This window comes from Ctenocephalides felis, unplaced genomic scaffold, assembly GCF_003426905.1.
Source record: "Ctenocephalides felis isolate EL2017-DRISC unplaced genomic scaffold, ASM342690v1 CF-g0.4_SCAFFOLD_03571, whole genome shotgun sequence".
Classification (NCBI taxonomy): Eukaryota; Metazoa; Arthropoda; class Insecta; order Siphonaptera; family Pulicidae; genus Ctenocephalides; species Ctenocephalides felis.
This window is the reverse complement of record NW_020539725.1, coordinates 50,488,883-50,513,257: the sequence shown is the minus strand read 5'-3', so window position 1 is coordinate 50,513,257 and position 24,375 is coordinate 50,488,883. Positions and strand designations below refer to the sequence as shown.

The window sequence follows — 24,375 nt, the reverse complement described above, 5'->3', positions numbered from 1 at the left end:
ACGCATTTACTCTTCTAGGTGTTTGTGAGAGGTTAATCGTTTTGACATGCAACACTATAATAATGAAGGTAATTATATCCTAATTACTTCCAACTATAGTCAGTCATTGCAATGGAGAACAGGACATACAGCAATATAACAACATCAAATTGTATAAAAAGTTGTAAAGAATACAGTACTAATAACTTTATTTTTTTTCCTTTGGCGTGTTCTAATTAATAGTTATAAAGGATAGATATAGAAGTGGATTATTATATATAAAGGAGAATATAGAAAAAAAGTTTGTGAATAGAAAAAAATATTTAAGAATTATTATAGTTCTATTTTATAATAAAAGTTTGTCTATATTAGCAATAATTAGTAGAATGGGCATATTTTTATTTAAATGCTGAAATTTATTTTAATTTCCGAATATGATTGAATGATCAAGCAGCTAAATAAAAAAATCTCGATGATTCAAATTATTGTTAAAAAAGTTAATGTAATTTTATCAAATATTAGTGATCTTTGACATATTAATAGGTACCACGATTTTTCGGAAAGATGCCGTTTTACAATTTTTTTTATAAACTAGTGGTGAATGGCACCGCGTCTTAAGGCAAATGCTGGAACTTCCGTACCAGAAATTAATATTTTTAAAAATGATTCAATTTTCTTCTAGACCTCCGAATTTTTTTTTAAATATGTAATTAAATTTTTGAGATTTTAAATTTTTTTGAAAAAATTGACCTCTTTGTAAAAATTGATTTTTTTATACTTACATCAATATTTTAAAATTTTGAACTTTTTTCAAAGCAATCTATCACGATAATTAGTTGCTTTAAAAACAAAATATAGAAGCGCGTAGGCGCCGAGTTGTAAACCAAACTTGTTATTTCTATGAAATATGTGATAATTTGAAGTGAATATGCCTAATGATCATTTTGTCCGCCAAATGGAATGTTTTTTCATTGGATCTCCGAAACCGTTTGACCTGCATTTTCCAAAATTTCATCAGATCTTTATTTTGTCAATACAAATAAAATGTTTTTGAATCATACAAATTGGACAAATTTTCAAATATCTTACTATAGCATACATTACAGGTTCCACCAAAAAACTTTAGTGCAGAATTCATCAAAAGGTAAAGTTGAGCTTTAAAGTTCGTTGTTCGTGAGTAGTACTTATAGTTGCACAGGAATAGTCAATGTAATGAATGCTTTATTTAATTTTTATAACTATTCTATAATAGTTTGTGGAGTTGGAAGGTTCCTTAGTATGCTACAGCTATAACCCAAAATTATTATCTTTTTTTAAGAAAATCTAAAATTATCTAACATATTTCTATTTTCTTTATATGGTAGCATCCCCATAAACTTGTGGTAAAGCAACACTGAACCTTATACAATAAAGGCTTCTAGAGCTTTTTGAACATAACTGATTAATTAACTGGATTGCGACAAATTCTAATATCTTACTTCAGCATACATTTCAAGTTCAACCAAAAAACCTTTGTACAGAATTCATCAAAAGGCGAAAGTTGAGCTATTAAGTTCGGTGTTCGTGAGTAGTGTAGTTGCAAAGCAGCCAAGACAGCGGCTGTGTTTGCGAATGAGGTGTGTAATATGTTCATTTTCCTGGATGTGATATAAAGTTCGGAAATTCCTTGGTAGTTGATAAAGTGTTGCGTTCTTCCGCATTGACTTTGACAAAACGGCCGCGGGCGGGAGGAGATAAGTTACGCGCGGAGGTAATGGATTTCGCACACTACCGGTATTGTTCAGTTATGTATATGGCTTACAAATTGCATTAAAATGAGATTGAAATAAATTTGAAAACATTTACCGAGAATATAATGCATGCATGAATCATATTTACTATGGCTTTGAAGATTATTAGGTACGTGCATCATTTTATGATGTGCATTACTCATCTGCAATGTGATACGCACATACAACCTGTGTACATACAAGATGTGCAAGTTTAGTTATTAACTTGCACATCTTTTTCTCCCGAAGGAGAAGTTTATGTTTACATAAAAAAATTTTAATCTCTCATTTTATGTTTTCTCGACGTTTCAAGCCATTTTGAATCGAATGAGACCAAATGTGGAAAAAGTATGTGTGTATGTGTGAAAAGATTTTTTGCCGTAAATCCAAGTTTTCTCAAAAATGGCTGGACCGATTCCAAAAATTTCAAAGTCATTGATGTATCTCAAACTCAACTATCGTTTGTCAGTTTGTGCGACGATCTACCGAACCGTTTCTTTAAAACTTGAAAAAAGTGTTAAACTTTCGTCCACATTTAAGCTCATACTACCAAATCGAATTTAAAAAGTCAAAAACTGTTCGAAACTTATTAGTTAAAAATGATACTGATTAGTTTTAGGTGAAAATCAACCGAGCCGTTTCCTTGTAATTAACTGTTGAAAAAAAAAATTAGCCGATTTTTATGGAACTTTTTTTGGCGATATATATCATGGTCTTATAGAACATACTGAAATATTACGGCCTTACAACAAGTAGTTCAAATTAAAAAAATCATCAAAGTTTGAGAAAATGAGTAGTTTTTAACGTTTGTTAAAATTAAAATTAGACAATTGACTTGATATAACGATAGAGTACTTGGTCTTGATGAACATTCTAAACCATTAAAGTCCTGGTTGAATTATAAAAATTGTTGATTTTTGGAAATTTGCTTACAGAGAATGATCCGACTTAACGTATTCGTTCGTTTTCAATTATGTGTGATAAATCCACTCAGAATACTTTTAATCACTCATAAATTAATCTATTTTATTGATTTGGTCGATTAATTACACATATCGGGAAGTTCATGTAACTTGTCCAAGGAAAAATACCAATACCAACTAGTTTTATAATTTACTGATTACTATTTTATTTCATGAGAAGAGAAAACATAAAAAACTCTCATGATTTTTTTTTTGTAAATCAATGTCATATCGAGATCGTTATTTTCTTATCATATTTTCTCATCCTATTTGAGCCTTGTTTCTTCGGTTGAGAAAATCAAAATAATTTGCAACTTTTATATATCAATCAAATCAAGATTCTAGACTGAGTTGGAATAGATTCCCTTTGTATTTCCAGTAATTGATACCGTTTCTTATTTTAAGAATAACGATGGAGCAGTTCAAAGGACAAATGATAAAAAGAATAAGACCAGACCATCATTAAAAATTATTACGAGTCAATGGAAATGGAATGAAATCCGGTTGAATAATTTTATGAGATAAGTACTAAAATTATCTGTTCGAAATATAGAGTTATGATTTTTATTTAGTTTTGTGTACTTTAAAATTTATGTCTATAGAAACATAGGGGCAAGACCCCTAGTGGCGGACACCTAAGTTATTTATAAATAAATAAAAAAATATTTTACTAAATGTTTATTAAATTATGATTTATCTTAGATAACAAAGTTAGAAATCAAACTAAATTAACAAAAACGCAACCTTTGCTAAAAATAATTAATACTATAAATCAAACTTTGGCATAAAAAATATGATTTTAAAACAGTGGCACCTAGTACCGGACATTTCAAAATAACCTGCATTGATTACATATGTAGCCATCTCCACACTCTGGAATGTCTGCACATGTGTCTTTGATGAATATCCTTAGATATTGCAAAAAAATCACTATTTATTCACCCTTTTGGCTGAGCCACACCGATGGTCTCAGCTGATGCATTCACCATAAGCCCTTCATTCTTTGACTAGGAAATACGAAAAATTAGAGGTATGTAGTGACCGTTAGCACTCATACAGAACAAAATCAAATAATTGGAATAAATTACGTAAATTCTCACAAGAAATATCAATATGTTTACTGTCCGGCACTAAGGGACAGACATTTTCGTTCATTTGGTGACACTCAATAAAATTGAAATGAGAAAGACGAGAAATGTGCAATGAGAATTGACGACAAAGGCTAAGTGAATTATTTATTTGTGGTGACTCTTACACCATGACCTGACTTTGGACAAACTGCCATTTATTATTTATCATAATATTAATTTCATAAAAATGAGAAGGCTGAGTGAACAAATTTTAAAAACTTGTAAGGATGGATATTATAATTATTTTACAAAATATGACTACAATTTTTAAAATATTTTTATACAACACATGACAAGATTAATACACATGTTGTACACATATAGAAATGTAGACATGGAATCAAGTCAGAGAGCTATCTATATATTAGTCAGCTCTATCCGTCCTACACGTACTGATATAAATCAAGGCGCGTAAGAGGTAGTAATCAAGAATACAGCGAAACATTTTATCAAGCGCTCACCCATTCCAAAGCCATGATTCCTCATAACCCACTGTGGGTCCAATTAAAACTTAGGGGAGTCGAAAGAGACCTTTATACATTTATTACACTCAGAACCTGACTCAAATACAAATATAAAGTATCCTCCGGTTGAATAAATATTTGATTCAGACTGCTCTAGTGAGGATGTATGTATGTGCTGGCTTTCAAATTTATGTCGTACTAGTAGATTGATAGTGGCATGAAGAAAATAAATAAAAGTAGGTGTAAGTAGTATTTTTACTTGAGCCATGTGTAAATAATCGACTTTATGATTAAGAAATTAGATTAAGAGGCCTTCGAAATTGACAAGTTAGAATATTGAATTTTTGACAAGGATCCATTTTCCAAACTTCGATCAATTTTGATGTACAACCAATTTTCGTATGTTTAATAAAAATCGTAAAATTTTTACCATTAACTAATTACGACAAAACTGCCCAGTCAATTTTTAACCAAAATCTAATTAAAACAGACTGTGAACTAATATCTTTCAAACTATATTTACCTTACAGTATAATCAGTTTGGGATTGTTCGATTGAACGTGAACAATAAAATTGATTAAATTAAAAACAATTCAATTAAAATGCACATAATTTATTTAATTTTTCTAAGAGTACAATATATATCGTGGACCATTTTAGTATGATCTTCAAGACCATGTTCTCTAACATAATAAAGTTCCATCAAAATTGGCAAACAAAAATTAATCAGAAATAGTGAAGAAACGGCTTGACCCATCTCTAGTACAACATTTTAAAATTTTTAACATTTCTTCTAGATTTTTAAAGATTAATTAATAATTTTGGACCAAATGTCAAATGGCACACATATACAACCACACACATACGTACACATGTGTCCTTTTTCCAATTTTAATGTCAAACGATTCAGGATGGCATGAACGATTAGATTAAGGATTAGAAACTTAGCAAACCGATTAGGTTTTTTTACTTAAAATTAGAAAATCCAATTTTTTGGCAAAATCATAAAATTCATCTTTTAACAGTTGAGTTTTATGTCATAAAAATCACTAAAGATAAAATGAAACAAGTTTCACTTATATCAATGAACAAGAAAATCCACCAACCACAAATTTCAATAATAAAAACGTTTTAAACCTAAATAATAATTCTTATTAAACTGCCCAGAACTTATTTAAACTGTTCGGAACTAATAGAACAATGAAAATAATTTTATTCAAATATTTATGGAATGCTTTTGTAGAAAAAAAAATCCAAGAAAATTTGCTGCAGGAAGGAAAGACTTTACTGCATCTTTATATTAAGCAACAAAATTAAATTTGAAATATAATATAAATATTGTACGGTTTGGTGCCAATATATTTTTGCTATTTTGATAATGAAGTAAAAATCTATACGTATAAAAAAATATATGGTGCAAATACATATAGAGATATCAGTTGTTGTATCAGTTAATTGCTGATTTAATTCAAAAATTATTTATACCAAACAATTATAGGTACTAATCGAAGTCCACAAATTTCAATAAGAAAGTATATTGACCACAAAATTCAATAATTAAAACATTCTATTCAAACGACCCAGAAATTTTTTTATCTAAATAATTATGGAATGCTTTTATAGAAAAAAAAATCTTCCACTTATTTGCTTGAAGTTGTTCACTACTGTTATTTTTACTGATGGTGTAAGTAGGTTAGAAAAAATTCTACTGCGCCTTCATGTTGTCAGCAACAAAATTAAATTTGAAATATAATATAAATATTGTACTGTATGATGCAAATATATATTTGCTATTTTGATAATAAAGTAAAAAATCTATACGTATATAAAATATATGATGAAAATGCATATAGACATATCAGTTATTACATCTGTTAATTGCTGACTTGATGTAAAAACTATATCAAACAATTATAGATATTGATGATAAATGCAAATAAAAGCAGAAATATATTAATCTACTACAAACATATAAAATAATACCCCAGTTGTTCCACGTTCCTCATCGCTCGAATCTCTAATGTAATTTCGATGATGAAAATACCATGACATTATCCAAAAAGAAAACAAGGAAAGTGCAATTTACATAGTACAGGAGGCCCGATATCGATGTAAAGTCGGTCATTACACAAAAACTGGAAAGCTCGTATTATACAGATCGAAGGGACGATAATAGGAATTTCCCTTTTGTTCTGTGTTGCTAATAAACATTACGCATTGTGTTCGAGCTATACTATGTTTGCCTTCATATCATATTTTGAGACGGTACCATGGATAATGGTCCCGATCGATTTGTTTTGCCATTAAGCCTCCGTGCTTTAGAGCTTTGAGAATATTGAATAGCTTATTTAGAATAACAACTTGCCGAATGATGATGCAGGAATTTTGTATTGTATATTGAAATGCTTGAGACATTGTCAGAGGTATACAAGGTATATGTAATTGAAAATTTCAAAGTTGGATGCCAGTTGGTAATGCTGAATTTATTCTGCACCAAAGTAAAATTTTATTTCTATTAAAAATTATTATTTAATTTGCATATATTACAAGAAAAGCAATAAAAACTTGAGATTCTAAGATTTTGTGATGATTTGATTCAACTAACTACGTCGATTTTATAGTTTTACAGGAACACTTGCCTCATCTCTATGTGATGGATGTTATTAGTTCGGTAATAGTTTCTGTCATACTGATACCTTTTTTTTTATAAATATAGCAATGTGAAAGCTGCTTTCATTAAGACAAATATTACGTCCCCAATTTTCAAATAAAAATCGATGCCCCCACCCCCTATTTTTATTGCTATTTATAATATAATATAATAAATTGCAGTCAGTACTACTTATAGCTTCTACTATGAGATTCAGTCTTTCAACCACAAGGATAAGAGTTTAAATCCTGCATTTCGTGCATCATGATATCAAGTAGTTGTGATATTAAAATATATAATAGGGCAAAAATATCTGAACTAGAATAGATCAACTATTAGGTTTCTATTATCCGCACAACAGTTTTCAAGATTTCAAAACTTCTGATAGTTGTTTAAAAACAAACAAAACAAAATTGCTTATTGTAGTATTTATTTAATCGTGCCTCGAAACGATATAAAGACTTGATTAATCGTCATATACTCATTATTTACACATCTATAAATAATTTGACATTTAGAATCATGAATATTTTATAGAAAATTGATCACTTCATTATTCCAATTGACATGTTGTTGAAGATTCTATATTCTGTAATGGAGAATAAAATACCGATAAAAAAATTAATACCGGTATTTCGGTATTTTACCGTTATACCGGTATACCGGTTTCCGGTGCTTTGGTATTCCGTTTATTTTTGGTATACCGGTATAGAGGTATTGTATTCAGTATTCACTATATCTATGCTTTAGTTTTTTAATTTGAAAATATGTGTCATGTATAGAATTGGAATTAATATTCATGTTTTTTATAAGAAAATATTTTATTGTGTTCTGGAAATTAAAAAAAAAGTTTTTCAGCCGACAATATGTGACAATTAATTCTGAATAAATGCTATGATATTAATCTTGATCCATAAAAGAATTACATTAAATTTTTGAACTAAATGCATATTTGAGAATTCACGAATCAATTAGATTTTATAATTAAATAATTTATAAATATATGTAGATATTAAGAAACTTTATTCCTATGAAATACGTGTATTTTTTATGGCAACGTACATTTTTTTTCAAATGTTCTATTTTTTTACTTAGTATAATATAACCAAAGTAATTGCAAATAGTTGTGAAAAATTTGTTGTTAATAATATCTGAAACTATTTTACTAAGGTTAGCAGTCATGTAAAGTTTTGTATTTATTCTTGAATTTTTTTTTGCATAAGTAATTTCTTAATTAATCATAATTGGCACATTGAGAAATATAGTCTTAGTAATTTATTCATATGTTCATCTATTTTTAATATAGGAGTACCTAACTCATTTATTTAACTTAGGTATTTTTAAAGTTCTAAAATTGTAAACGTATCAATGTGTGTTTGTGATATATCTTAAAAACGATATTATTCTATACATATTAACAATAAAGGACTTAAATTCAAATAACAATAACAACCAAGATATTCGCACCAAATTTTACCATCATGACAAAGATGAACGTTGCATGAACTCCATTATTATTCTACACATATGCAAATCATTATAATAATTAAATTACATATCCTTTAATCACGAGCTTATTACACGAATATGAATATCTACAATTTCAATTCGATATTTGTATTAAGAAGGAGTTTGCTTAGAATGCGATCGACGAGGCATGCAAAATTCTATCAAGGGGTTGATGTAATGGGGCGGTTTGCAATCAATATTCAAAATCTTGCGACAACCTAGTTATTCCCAGGTCTTGTTTGATCATAATTATCACAACAGCAAATTAATCTAAAGGTGGTTGGAGGAAATATGATAGAGTTATGATGTATACTGCGCATATGACTATCAATAGGATGTCAATGGATATGTAAATTTTCTGCAACAAATATGATAATGTTGATTGTATTGTTAACCACTCCGATTTACATTATGCAAACTGGAAACTTGAAATAGTTGTAAAAACTGTTAAAACGAGCACTTAGCTCCCCTATATATGTACTTTAGTAAATTGCCTGAACCTGAGTAAATGCCCTAAACCTGAGCATGTCTTAAGACAATCTTTCTTATCAAATTATTATCTGCAATCAATGCCAAATAAATAATACCTACTACTAAAAACCAATCCAAAGTCTTTTATTATTTTTTATTATATATTGATTCTGATTTACGCCAAATATTTCTTAATTGATTAAAACAAAAGTAAATAATTTAACTACGACCAATATCTGTTAATTTACAACAGACCTTTTCCATCTCTAGTTCAATTTAATAAAATTTTATTGATTAATAAAATGCGATAACCGCTTATACACCTATTGACATTGTGAAGCTTTTCATTTTTCCAAATTACAATTTGAATACTTTTATTAAATTTAATGCTATTAAAAACTAATCGGTTGTCAATATTGTATAATGAACATGTGAAAAGCTTAAAAGCCATTTTGCAGTCTGCACGATAATAATTAACAGAGTATCATAGGTAATTTAACAGCAAATTGTTATTTTTGCAAAAACGATAATTAAAAATTTAATAATTAGTCAAATATTTACACGCACATACAAGTAGTAAGGGGCACAAAAGTCCAATTTGACTTTGAGCAATTAAATAAAATAACGCATATCAAACAAACAACTATCTGACTATGTTTAGTAAAACTCCCAGCTAAAAAATTGTAAACTGGACCCTTTTACCCCATAAACGGGGTGAAATAAGAAAGCCAAGCTTTAGGCATTTTCCAAAATAATACCAGCATTACACAACAAATGCCAAATATAAATGCATAGATACATGTTTTACAAAGTTAACGCTGTATATAACCTTGATCTAGTATTTGATCAAAAATATTTATTAGCAGAGTTGTAATAAGAACTTTCCAAAAGAGAAGTTTATGTTTTCGTCAAAGAATCTGATTTGCTAATTCAGTGTTTTCTTGACGTATTTTTCGAAAATTTGTGAGTTGCACCTTTTTACCCCATAAGCGAAGTGAAATAAGAAAGCCTAGCGGCTAACATGTACAATGTCTTATTTTTAATTTTCAAGGTATTTTCCAAAATAATAGCTGCAGTATACAACCAATGCCAAATATCAATAGGTGCATTTATCACAGAGAACACTGTATATAACCTTGATCTGGTACTTTGTCAGAAATATTCATTAGCAGAATTGTGATAAGAACTTCCCAAAAGAAAACTGTATATTTTCGTCAAAAAATTTGAATTGCAGTTTAGGTTTTCACAACGTTTCAAGTCATTCTGAATTGTGTGACACCAAAATTGGAAATGAGCAGACTTTTTCCCATCTTTTTTTTTGGCATTTTTTTCTTTTTTTTTTAATCTTTATTTGTCTATTATGAGTGAATACAAAAATATAATAATAACAAATTGCACATCTATCCAATTGATATCAATAGATTCATTCAAATTACATAATAAACTATGCTATAGTGGAATTAACAAATATATTATATTAAAGATTATAAAAAAATTATATAAAATAAACCATAAATATATATTTAGATATGGTAGAATTAGAGACAATAAGGAAAGGAGGAGTAAGTTAAATAGGAAGTAATAGATCATTTCACATGATATTTATGGAAGTTAAAAAATAAATTATTGGTTAATTATGAAGTTTGGAAGTCTGTAATTATTGTACCAAAACATATCTTCAGTAGTTTTACCAACTATTTTAACATTGATATTGTCACTATCAGGGCTTCTAGATCTTTCTAGAAATTGACAAAATTGATAAACTGAATAAAAAACTATCGAAACCATGAAATGAAATGTTGTAATACCTTGAAAAGAATGTGTGATGATTGACCCAGGTGTTTTTTTATAATTAGCAGATAATAAGATGCGTACGAAGGATTTTGTCAACGTTTTTGCCTAAAAATTTTTAACCGATTTTGTAAACTCAAAAACAAAATATGAGTTGAAATTTATGTTAATCAGGCAAAAACCATCCAAAATTCACTTAATTACTATTTTAATAAATTGTTTTTTTTTGTCCACTTATTTTGGCTTCGGAGAAGCATTCGGTTTAGGATTTTGTGATGTCAGGTAAAATGTTTAATTTAGTACTGACGGTTCTCTCCATATATACATAGTTGCGTGCAAACTGTACACTTTCATTATTATTTCAAACCGTTAATATTTTAATCGGGGTCACGCGTACAGTCGTTAACAAATAATAAATGCATATACCGACATCGTAAAATGTATTCCATTAAACTTCTTGTTAATAATGCACGTGCAGACCAGGGCAGAATAAACTTTCTAATTAATATATATATATATATATATATATATATATATATATATTTCAACATTTAATAATATATGCGGGGTTGATACAACAAGTTGAGACAATTCATGTTAAAGATAAATATTTGCCGTATGCATATTTCAAAAATAGTATATAACTTACTCAATATTTTTTAATACTCAATACACAAGTTTATAATACTGCAACTAATATAAATAAATTGAATAAATTGCCTTACATTAGTATAAAAAAAGTTGGCATCTAATTTTAATAGGATTTTTTTTTTGAAAAATATTTTTGTCATTATATAAGCACTTTGTTGTTGATTTGTTCAATTGGTGAGTTTTCTAGTGGCAATTACCTGAGTTTCAAGTACCTACTTTAAAATTTTTCGATAATAAAAATAATTTTCCGATATCGGGGAAGCACTATTAGTATCAAAGTAAATATAGCTCTTAAATATCATTCTCACGTTATCTAGAAGTACTTAGAGATAGATGCCTATAAATTCTGACAAGCCTTGGGCAATAATTATTATGTTATTTAACTTTCAACAATTAAGTAACTCAGCTAAATCAGCAAAAATAACAATTTCAAAGTCAATATGAAGAATTTAGTGGTTTTCGGGTTAGTGTTGGTGGTTTTATTTGCTGTTACAATGGCAGAAGACACACCAGATGAAAATGAGAAATTCGAAGTGAGAATGTCACAGGTTTCTTTGAATGATGTAGAGCCAGGTATATTTTAGAAAAATAATAACTTGAATTATTATATAGTGCATTTAAGAAATTTATTGAATATTTATTAGAGCACATAACTATTATATTTTAGAATAGAATATCCAAGAATATTTTGCTTTGCTGAATTTCAATAATATTTTCTACAATAAACATTATTCAGTAAAAATAGTTATCTACATTTTTACAGTAAAAATATATATTTAATTTTTATTTTTTTATTTTTTTAGCACCACGTGTAGTATGCCAACTTGGAGGAAACAGATTATGCAATGCTCGGTGCATATCTCTAGGAAAAAGAGGAGGCGCGTGCAAAAAAGGAACTTGTTACTGCAGAAATTGAAGAAATTTAATATAGCATAATATATTAGATGAACTTTGATTAAAACCGTGTTAAAAATTTTGCGCAAAATATATAATATACCTACAAATTATAACGTATGTGTTTTGGTTATTATATTCAGTACCTATATATTACTTTTTTTTAGAGAAAGAAACAAAGGATAGTACATGTAGGGCAAAGTTGTAAAATAACAATAAGGTAAGTCTTATAGTAACTTTTCAAATTACAGTTATGAATTAAATGATACTAGGTGAATTTTGGGTTTCACCTTTCACTTACTACATAGTATTAACTCATCAAAGCATATTGCATTTATGTGACACGAATATCCAAATATATAAGCATAATTGAACTAATCAACAAAGACGAGTTATAATGAGGTTTCTACACGTTTTAAATCTGTGACAAATTCCATATCCTAATTACAATGTAAATATTTGACAAAACCTTTGACAATTAATCAACACCATTAGCAAAGATTTACCTAAGACTTTTTCAACTTATTCGACTATTATGGAATATAAAGCAATCTCTTAATTAATGTAGTTATTTGACAAAATCTTTGACAAAATTAATCAACACCATTAGCAATGATTTTCCTAGCATTTTTCAACTTTGATTGTTTTTCGACTATTATAGAATATAAAGCAAACTCTTAAATAATTTTTACCCATTTTAGAAAAATCATCAATAAATGGATAAATGAACCATTGAATATAAACATAAAACAAAACAAAAATAATACTAAAATAATTGATGAAACAGATGAATTTGCAATAAATCCTTCTAACCATTTGAAAAAATAATACATATAAGAAACTTGATAAAAATGAAGGATAAATTTAGCTAGTAGAGAAAATAATTAAAAACATTTGTGAATATAAAATTTATATATAATCGACAATTGTAAATAAAAAATCTTTGAAAATTAATCATACACACAAGCAAAAATTATATGTAGTTGCTTAAAGTCAATGTTCTACTAATAGATTTATTTTAATATTTCACTGACACAAAAACGTTATCAGCAACGCTATTTTATAAATATATAAGATGCGAAAAGATTTAGTCATGACTAATACACTTATTAACCTCAATTTAAATATATTTAAAATTAAATAAGCGATTACCATAGTTAATCCATGCAATATCATGATAAGGTTTTTAAATTTAGTATATAAACGAAAGAAATTTCAGAGAAAACATGTTATGTCAAAATTCAAACGATATAATAATTTAATTTATATAATTTTCACATTTAATATTTTTAAAACTGAAACTAAAAATGAAGCTGTTGTTAGTTTTTGCCTTAATTGCTGCATCTTGCTTGGCCGTACCTAGTGCTGAAAGACCGGTTGCAATACCTTTGGTCGTCAATCTTAATGGTAAATTGAAATAAGTAATAACTCTAATCAAATTATAAAATAGACATAAGATATATACACACACTGTTTGAGAAATTTTTACTATTTATTTTCGTTGAAAAAAAATAGCAGAATAACAATTCTAAGGTCCAATTTGACTTTGAACAATTTTGTTGTGAAAACCAAACTTGAAATGAAAGTAGTTATACTATCCATAATCTTAATTTATATGGAAAAAAATATATTCATACTCTTTAAAATTATATAACAACTAAGAACTAGGTTTTTCAAATAATATAATTTTAAATGAAATTCTAGGTAAAGTTTGTATTTGGCTTGCAATAGCAATTTTTGCTATCAACAAATCTTATTTTATGAAAAAGATATTATATATTCAATATTTTTGCATTTTTATACTTTAGATCCACACCCACCTATGTGTTCATATGATACAAGCGCATTAGATTCAAAGTGTTTGTTGCAATGTCTGTATATCCATCCCTTTAACGAGGGACATAAATGCTTGGATGGTGAGAAAAATAGATGCATTTGTATAGTGAGAGATATGAACAATAGTATTGTCAGACAAGCTACTATAGAAGATTTATCAAAAGAATGATACATAAATGAAAATCGAATATTTTTAAAATTTATAATTAACTTAAAGACTAACTCTTCAAGATATTGTAATTAATTAATTTATTATTGAAATATACTAAAAAATCTTATAATCCTAAAGATGTTTTCTCTTAACTAAAACTATTTCAGCTGTTCCTGTATCAAAGTGAAAAATGCCAATATAAAAAATAGTAATTTAAAAGAGATCAATTATATCACAGCAAATAACTTATATCAAACAAACAACTATCTGGCTATGTTCAGTAAAACTCCCAGTTAAATCATTATTGTAGAAATTGTATTCTTTAGCTGTTTTTTCAAAAAATTGTCACCTGGACTTGAGGCGAATTGAGACTACTAGGGAGCACCAGAAGCAATGTTTTAATTTTCATTATAAACGGATTTAACAAATTAATAGCTACATTATTCAACAAATGCAAAATATAAATTTCATGGAATCATTTTTACAAAGATAACACTGTATGTAAACCTGATCTGGTATTTCAGATCAGAAATATTTATTATCTCTGTGAAAAATGTACCCATAAAATTTATATTTTGCATTGGTTGAATAATGTAGCTATATATTCGAAAATCCGCTAAACTTAAAATTACATTAACATTGAATCTGGTTGCATACTGGTTGTTCCATTTCACCCGGGGTAAAAAATAGATGACAAATTTTAGAAAAATAGTAATAAAACACATTTATATAATTAAATATTAATTGAGTATTAACTGAACATATTTTGATAGTTGTTTTTTATGTGGGTAGGGATAAAGCTTATTTGGTTTAGGCAGTATAACTACTTAAAGCCAAATTGGACCTTTGTGCTCCGTACTACCTTATATTAATAATTATATTAAAAACTATTGCTCTACATTATATATATATATACATTTGCAGTTTCTGCTTATGAAGATCTATGATTGAAATATATCTACAATTCTCAATTATTCATGCTACATCTCAATTCTTAACTTTGTCGTACAACATTATCATATGTTTATGAAGCACCCAAAGCAAATCACTTCCATAATAAGTTGTTTTGTGATATGTAAATAGCCAGCTCCGTTTCTAAATACTCGTTTAAGTAGCTTCAAATACAAATACTTTGGTAAGTAAAACCATCGCCGTTGTCTGAACTTTGAAGTATAGCTTTCGAGGGGTAGCTAAAGTGACATATCACTCCGCAAGTGATTTAGGGGTAGATAACTGAACGTTTACAAGCGCGATGGGGAGCAAGCGATCTGGAAAATGATTTCAGATTTTCAAATTGATCGTTACCGATGTTTATTGCCCAAGTTATTAGCTACAGCCGCGAAAATTATCATTCCTCGAATGATGTGATCAAATTATATTACGACCGAATATATTTCCAGACATATGTATGTTCTGACAAAGGTAATGGATATGTATATATATATATATATATATATATATATATATATATGATAAAATTGTTCTTGGGCATCCACCCAGTAATTAAAAACAGTTTTATTGAAAGAAAATGTTTTTTTTTCAGAGAACATACGTATCGGGTCTTGATTTGACCCATCTTCAGTGCATACAAATAAATTTGAAAAAAAAAACACAAAAACAACACGAAATTGCACGAAAAAAATAAATATGAACCAAACAATCGATAAAACTTCGAGTTATGATAAATTATAAAAAATTGTAAAATTAAATTAAATAATATATTTTATTATAAAAAAGACTATTCCAAACGAACATGTTGTCAGCTGGGAGTATGTGTTAGGTATCACATACTCCAAGCTGACAATTACGAATGAATATTTTTGTATATATATATATATATATATATATATATAAAAACGGCAACAATTAGTATTTTATTAGTATTCATATGCAACTATTTGATCTAAGTTAGGTTTTCCAAGTATGTAGTTTTACAAGTACCTAAACGCCCAGGTATTTCTATAAATTATTTTACCACGCACCTTGAATATTTATACGCATTTCATAAATTTATTCTTATTTCATTTCGCCACTCATTTCACTTCTGACATGTTTAATTAAATATCCTCTAACTTGGCAGATTTCTCGTGCAATACATGAAGGATCCTTTTAATATAATCACAATAAAGGTTTATTTTGTTTCTTCAGGCCTGAATGGTGAAGAACACAAACCATGAGAGAGCGTTCGAAAAGTTTTATCACTCAATTTAGTTTGCTTGACAGAGCAATTAAGAGTTTGAAAGAAGTCGAGTTTAACTTTGTGTAATTTTTTTATAGAAGCATTATACAAGTTGCCTTCCGACTCATGCGCGCAACAAACGCGTTTTCGACTTCTTACATTGTTTTCACAGCATTGCTGTATGTTGGAATTTATTTATTGTAATAGAATATAAATTCTATTGCAATAAACAAATTTCAAGAAGATATTTAAGATAAACATTGTATAATGATTTTGCATAATTGTTTAGTGTAAACTCCAAAAAATTACTAAAACGTAAAAAGTATCAATATTATAGTACCTAGAAGCAAATTCCAGTATTTTTTTGATATATTATTTTTTTTACCATAGACTATTGTGAGAATATACTGAGCAAACCAGAAATAAAGCAAAACTCAAATAAATTTAAAAAAATATAGAGGAAAAGATCTGTCACAAGATACATTATAATCCAAAACGATGATTAAAGTTGGTGGCATCTGATGCATACTGGTGGTAAGTATATTATAAAAGATATTTAAAATGAAAAGATTTGCTATCACTTTATTTGTTTCTTTGTATGATAATACAAAATATTTAGTGAAGGAATAATGGTAGTGTTTGCAAATTGATCTTCAAAGTTATATTTTTACAGATAGAGTGGCACGTAAGAAAATTGTTTTAAATCTGTCCTAAGATTCATGACATTAAGTCTTAATCAATTATTTATTCAGAATAAAAAAGAAAGTAATAAAATAAAAAATTATTCAATTAGAGCAACTAAACACCGAACGCATCAAAATATTATCACAATGCGAAATTCATATATTTTAACATTATATATCTGTACTTTTTGTATTTATCTCTCACAATACTAACCAATATATGTAGTACTCGCAAAGCTTGCCGCAAGTGCTAACAAGCCACATGAAAAAGTTGCAGCAGCAATTAGCTAACTTTGTTATTTAAACCAGCCGAACCTTCTGACCATGAATGATTTGCTTTATAGGTAAACCGAATGCTAAAACCATAAACACACAGGAACACACACATATATATATATATATATATATATATATATATATATATTTATATATATCTTATATATAAAATTATTTTGTAATGATGTATGAAAGTAAAAAATTCACAGGACACACGCTTTTATCCTCTCCATTTACTGCAATAATTTTGTTGACCGTAGGCTGAATAGAGCACATGTGAACAGAATTTGACAAATTAATTTACTTCAAATACGAACTTAAGTAATAATGTATATTGAATTATTAGTGAGAAAAATGTAATATAGGATTTAAAATGACGGTACAAAATTATAAACATTATAGGCAACATTATTGAAGCAATTATTTTGGGTAGAAAAATCCAAGGTGATATTGTACCTTTACCGCGAATGTTATATAATAATTCTTTCTGAATTTGTTATACCTTTTAAAAATTCAATTTTTAACACATGTATCTTATGCTATGACCATAAATACATCACAAAGGCTGACGATGATTTTTTGTGTTATAAATTTGGAAAATCAATGTTTTAGTTGTGAATGAACAAAAATCATTCATTTATACATCCATATCTATAGGTGTGACTAAAAACATATTTTAATATTTGTTAAAGGGATAATTAAAGTGTTAACTGTGGGAATTGAGAATCATCATTTTATTTGAAGCAGTTCTATACCTAACGTCACTCATATATTTGTGTAAATAGTAATTCAAAAAACACAGTTTAATAGTGTTTAAACGTCAAATATTAATATTTAATTCTGCATCTCAAAATTCAAAACACCAAGAGTCACAAAATCCAACTAAGCATGATACTTTAACATGAAATTTTAAATGTTGACAACTCTAACTAAAAATATCACTAAAATCCTAGTCCTAGTTAATCTAATCTCTTTAATCCGAGATTTTTTAACTCTACCTTTATACATTAGACTACTTCAAACTAAATTTTGTGCCTCTTGACTTTTTTACTCTGAAATTTTATTACTCATTTGATACTCTAGGATAAGAGAACATATGCTAATCTATAGTTTATGTCAATAAATTAAAAAATGGAATACTATGAACAAAATACAAAGTTTGAACCATTTTCCTTTCCATAAGTACCTACCTACTCATTTTTGGGTACTGCGACAAGACATGTTTAAAATCCAAATCAAACACTTCAACTCGATATTGATAAAACAACCACAACGCAATGTAAACGACATTCAATGTTCAAGATATTATGCTTTTACCACGCATTACCTAACATTTATTTCCTCTGAATACCTGGTGGTACGCCATAACGAAACCGCACTGTCAATACCAGCCCTAATATCGGCGTCCCGAAAAGCTCGGCGGCGTTAACGGCCATATCAATGTGCGTGCGACTTTAATATACGGCCTATCGTCCACACATGTTTTAAAAGAACCTTTTTCTGGTTTGGGGTGTACCGAGCTCACATATTATGTTGCGGGGTAGATACGGTTAATGTCCAGGAGAAACGAACGGCGCAGCGGCTAGATAGAAATAGGTGTTAACCGCAAATGTGATCCCGGCAGCGGTCAACTCACGCACCGACGGACTCATTTATCAACTCGGCCGAGGAAGGACTTGTAGGAGAAGAGCTGGGGAAAAGAATTTGCTTGTAGAACAACGTTTTTACGCGTTAAATATATTTGCGACAACTATTTAACTTGATCACTAAATTTAGTATAAATGCTTTTGTGACATCTGAATTTTACCCTAAGAAGTTTGAAAAATACATAATTTTTCAGTAGAGTGCAAAAAGGTGCACGACCTTTATCTAAAACAAGTGAATTTAGAAATTTTTTAACAACAATAATTATAGAACCAGGGAACAAATTTTTAAAAAATACCAAAAAAATAGTTCTGCAATGATGAATTAGCTGAGAATATTAATGAACATACTTAGATTGTTGTTTATTTGACATGTGTTATTTGTTTTGATGCAATTTATTTGGTTTAGACTCTATAATTACTTTAAGTGAAATTGAACCTTTGTGACCCTTCCTACCCTAATTTTATTGATTATTTTTTTTTTTGAATTTCATATCATACACCAACAGCAAGTAAATTTGTTGGCTTTATCTTACAAAAATGTTCATTTGTCTGCAGATAAATTTATAAATGCGATCTGAAGCAGACAGGTAGATACGTATTTTGGGGTGTTCAGAATAGTCCTCAGCATCTTATTTTAAAATTTTTGAATGAGTTTTATATTGTTTTTGCATGCTGTACCCCAAAGTGCTATACCATACGTCCAAATTGGCATTAGCTTATTAACAGGTGTTGTTTGGAATTTTCTTCCTAGCAGCCAGTAGAGACTTTTGAATCTTTTTTCTAATTGTTTTTTCTTCTTTTTTGGGTTCTTTCCAGTTAAGACTTTTATCTAAGTGTATACGCAAGTATTTTACAGTTTTTTGTTTATTGAATCATTTATAGAAATATTGATTCACAGCTAACAGGTAAACAGGTAGATAACTAGTCTAGTAGATCGTAGATAGATGGATAGGCTAACAGGTTGACAGGTAAGCAAGTAATAAGATACATGTGTAAACACGTAGCCAGGTAAACTGTAGACATGTACAGAAGTAAACATGTAAATCGGTAGACTGTTGAAAAGGTAAATCATATACAATTCAAGTATTTATAGATTAAATCGATTATTTACACATACCGAAAAGTTTATGAAACTTGTATTAATCGAAAATGCCTTTACCACCTAGTTTATAATTATAATTATCTGTGTAAATCCCAAATATATTTATAATTCAAATATTGATTGAAGTTCAACAATTCAGTGAATTTCTAGTTATTTTGGGTTTTATAAACATTATAAATACATTTTACATAAAAATTATTTTCATCTTGTCTTAACTTATTAGAATACCATGAATATTACAAAATTAAAAAAATATCATTTGTTTTGGGAGTATATACAAAACTGTTTAATTAATTGGAACATACAATGCAAATTTAAATATTTTTCTAATAAATTATCCACCAGCTCCCTTACTACAACTATCAAGACTATTCCAGGAGAGGACGATAGGGACAACATATTGTATTTTATTAAAGCGCGATACTTTGTTATATATTTACTAAAGGAGAATATTATAGTATTCGGGAAATCGTAAACAGCTACACTGTCGTGATATCAAAGAAATGTAATAAAGCAATTTTGAAATATTATATTTTAACCGCGAGTACAATAGAGTAATAATAGAATTTTTATATTAAGATGAAATATCTTGGAGAAAAGTATTAGATGTAGTTTATCATTAAGTTAATATGTCATTTTTTTATATAATTTAATATTATTATTAATTTCGATTGTAATCACAAATACTGGATGAAAATTCGTATATTATAAATTACCGGTTTAATTTTTTTTTAAGTTTTAAGAAGTTGGAAATAATTTTGAAAATTGAAGTTTTAGACCAAATTTACCAATTTTGTTATATATGTATTTGTAGATATTCCAAAATCTTTGGTATAAGATGCTTTAAAATGTTCAAAAATGACGGAAAATAGGCTGTATATATGGATGTAACTTTAAAAATAAAAAAATAACTTCAAGACCTGATATTTTAAACTTAAAATATGTACCAAGATATATTGGGCATATTAAGTAAGTATTTCAATCGATTATTCCTATAATCACTACCCAATTCCTCAAAGCTTTAATGATTTTTTCATACAAACGTGTTCAGCACTTTTAAAGATTTTTTAAAGTAATAATCACTAATTAAGAATTCCTCTCGCAAAAAACCTTCTCAACCGATATACGCATTTACATCTCCGTCTTGTAAAATTCATAAGTACGGCGCGGTAATAGAACGAAATAATTAAAACTCTGTTTCCAGTATTACCATTCATAATTTCATGCAAATTACTTTACACTTTATGCGAATTTTAATGGCGTTTCTTTGATTAATTATTTCATAAATCCGCCTGCTACCTTGAATTGTAAGATTTCGGATAATTCTGGTTTTGACATAGACAATCCATTCTTGGGCTCGGAGAAAATCATGAAAATTGACACCTTTGTCACTACACTTAGAGGTGTAGTATAAATTTCAACTTCAAGTATTATCCATCCTTTACATTAGTTTGGCATTAATTTTGATGTAAAGAATTGCATCTAATAAGAATTATAAAAATTACTTCAAAATAAATAGACATTTTTAAGAATATTATCTATCTACATTCTTCAAAAAAAGACGATTGAATGCATAACTCTTACGAAATAGGGATTTGTAGTAACAGGGTGAAAGTTCAGGGTTATTTGTGTTTCTTATTAAAAACTTAAACTTGACCTAAAAAATAACTAGTGGTGTATAGCATCGTGCCTTAAGGCAAATTGCTGGAAATTCCCGTTCTATGATGAAATATTCAAAGAATATTAAATGTTTTCAAATAGATTATTCTAAATAATGTAACCTTTATTATTCTTATTTCATAAAAAGTAAATAAACAGAACTTAATCGGATTTAAAATGAAGAACACTGGCTAATATTTCTAAGTATTATATAAACTGAATTGCAAAGTTAAATTATTCATTTGAAGTATATAAGTAATGTTTAGAACTTCAGCTAGAATTATAATTAAAATCCAAATTATTTTACGATATTCAAAAAAAAAATAGTTTGAAAATTAAAAAGAAATAAGATAAAAAGTAATTTCTTTACCCAAAAGCAACGGTTTCATCAATACAAGCAGAATTTTTTAAACTATTCAAATTGGATGCTTAGTTCTCTCAAAAACTGCCGTTTTTTACATATTTAGTTCTATATCTCCAAAACGGCTGGACCTGCCTTTGCCAAAATCTAATCACCACTTCTCGAATATTTTTCGAATATATATATTGCATAATTTGGAACTCATATGTATGTGAATATTTATATATGAATAAATAATATAATAAAATCTGAACATATATATACTTTATAATTTTTGAAAAGACATTTTCTAAAGAACCGAAATCTTTCATGTTTTCCTTTTGAATATTGATAACGGACAATACCCAAAACTTCAAACAGCTCGCGTTCAATTATCTATCCAAATATAAATTCGGCGATCATTTTCAAGCGACGCATTTATGAATTCCTTTCACGACACTTGTTATTTTGTTCGAAATGGGATGTTCCATCCGTAAATTATCATCAAAGTATATTCACAGCTAACACGAGGAGCAAACAGAGAGATCCAATTATCCAGACTTACGCGTCAACTCGAGATTTGCGTAATTAGAACATTTTCCATACAACTCAGACAAGGAGACGTGAGATGAAATTTATATTTTGAGTTTTCTTAGTTTTTACATACTTATAATTTTTATAGTTACTGTGCCTTGGCAATGCAGTGTAATTGGGATACACACATTAATCGCATGAGATGAAACAAAATCTACATTTAATATTCCTCGAACATTTCGTTACGGTACGGAAAGTTCCAGTAATTTGCCTTAAGGCACGATGCCATACACCTTTAGTTATTCATTTCTATTGACCTAGACTAAAATATTACAGCGATTAAAGAGATATTGGAATAAATCTAGCTAAATATGCCGCTAATGGTGAATCTCTCTACGTTGAAAATATAGAATTTATTAAAGTTCCATCTCTAAAACCATAAATACTATGCTTAAATATCCTCAGGAAATATGCAGTGATTTAAGTTTTAAATATCTCTCACTATAATAAAACTTTCAGTGCACTTTGATCTTTTATGATATTAGATCGGACGTTTTTCCTCTTTTTGTATTAGCAAAGAAGCGAATATCCAATAAAACACGACAAAGGAAGGAAAAGCGGATACCATATGTTCCTGTTCCTGTACCTATCCGAGAGAAAACCCTTGTTTATCTATGTGATAGGAAGTTTTAACGAAAAAACTTCGATCGAAAGCTAATAAAATACACTTAGAGCGATGCATGTTTAATGAAATTCCTTTTCCGGCAACGTAAACGACGAAATAGGTTTCAATCGTCTTTAAAATTTAACCTATGTTTATATATACAACAAATTAAAATCAAACAACAATAGGTAATTTTCTCCTTCGGTAAATTTAATTTAGTACATTTCAAGTACTTGTATGAAACCTTTAGTGCACTAGGGCACCTCATATTTCACGAATACATTCGTTCTCTGACAACAAACTTTATAATTACATTAACACAATTTTCAAATCCTCAGTTTTTTCAAGTCCCAGAAACAACATAGCATTTTGCTCTCCGTCAAAGTTTTCTTTCAAATGAATAACTTTTATTAATTAGTCAATTGTACTAATGAATCCAACTGTCCTTGTGATGAATAACATTTACTTGACTTCAACTTTCTTTTGTGCCATACGATTTCTGCCAAGGGTAATTGTTGAGAAATAAGTTTAAACTTAAAGTTTTCTGCAGAGATTTCATAATTGTAGTTGGGAAAATCGCGGAAAAACAGAATTTTACCGCAGAATGAGACAAAACAGTATTTCAAAAGAATTATATATGGACGTAAATAATTCAGTTTCTTGGTATTGTGCACATAAATAAACCTACAAAAGTATAAATTCATTTATTTATTAACTTCCTGAAGGACAAGTTTATGTTTTCATCAAAAAATGCGAATTGATAATTTTATGTTTTCTCGATGTTTCAAGCCATTCTGAATCGAATGAAGGCAAATTTTGAAAAAGTATGTGTGCGCGTGTGTGTGTGTGAGAACAGATTTTTTGTCGTAAATCGTTTTTTCAAAAACGGCTGGACCGTTTTAAAAAAATTAAAAACCTTTCGATGTTTCTCGATGAGGAGTATCGTTTGTCCGTTTTGCGGTACGATCGGCCATTCCTTTATAAATCGCAAAAAAAGTGAAAAATTATTCGTCCACGTTTCAGCCCGCAATTCTG

At 28.4% G+C, this 24,375-nt stretch overlaps 1 protein-coding gene across 1 annotated transcript; it reads left to right on the top strand.

Moving 5' to 3' along the window:
- The first annotated feature begins 11,765 nt into the window (after positions 1–11,765).
- LOC113385115 (defensin-like) lies at positions 11,766–12,387 on the top strand. Its single transcript, XM_026622926.1, has 2 exons — positions 11,766–11,949; positions 12,180–12,387. Exons 1-2 carry the CDS (start codon positions 11,817–11,819, stop codon positions 12,290–12,292), a joined length of 246 nt encoding a protein of 81 aa, XP_026478711.1. The 5' UTR covers positions 11,766–11,816; the 3' UTR covers positions 12,293–12,387.
- The last annotated feature ends 11,988 nt before the right edge of the window (positions 12,388–24,375 follow it).

Coding starts and splice junctions, on each gene's coding strand:
- LOC113385115 (XM_026622926.1), top strand. CDS start 11,817: ATGAAGAATTTAGTGGTTTTCGGGTTAGTGTTGGTGGTTTTATTTGCT. Junction 11,950..12,179: donor TTTGAATGATGTAGAGCCAG/GTATATTTTAGA, acceptor TTATTTTTTTAG/CACCACGTGTAGTATGCCAA.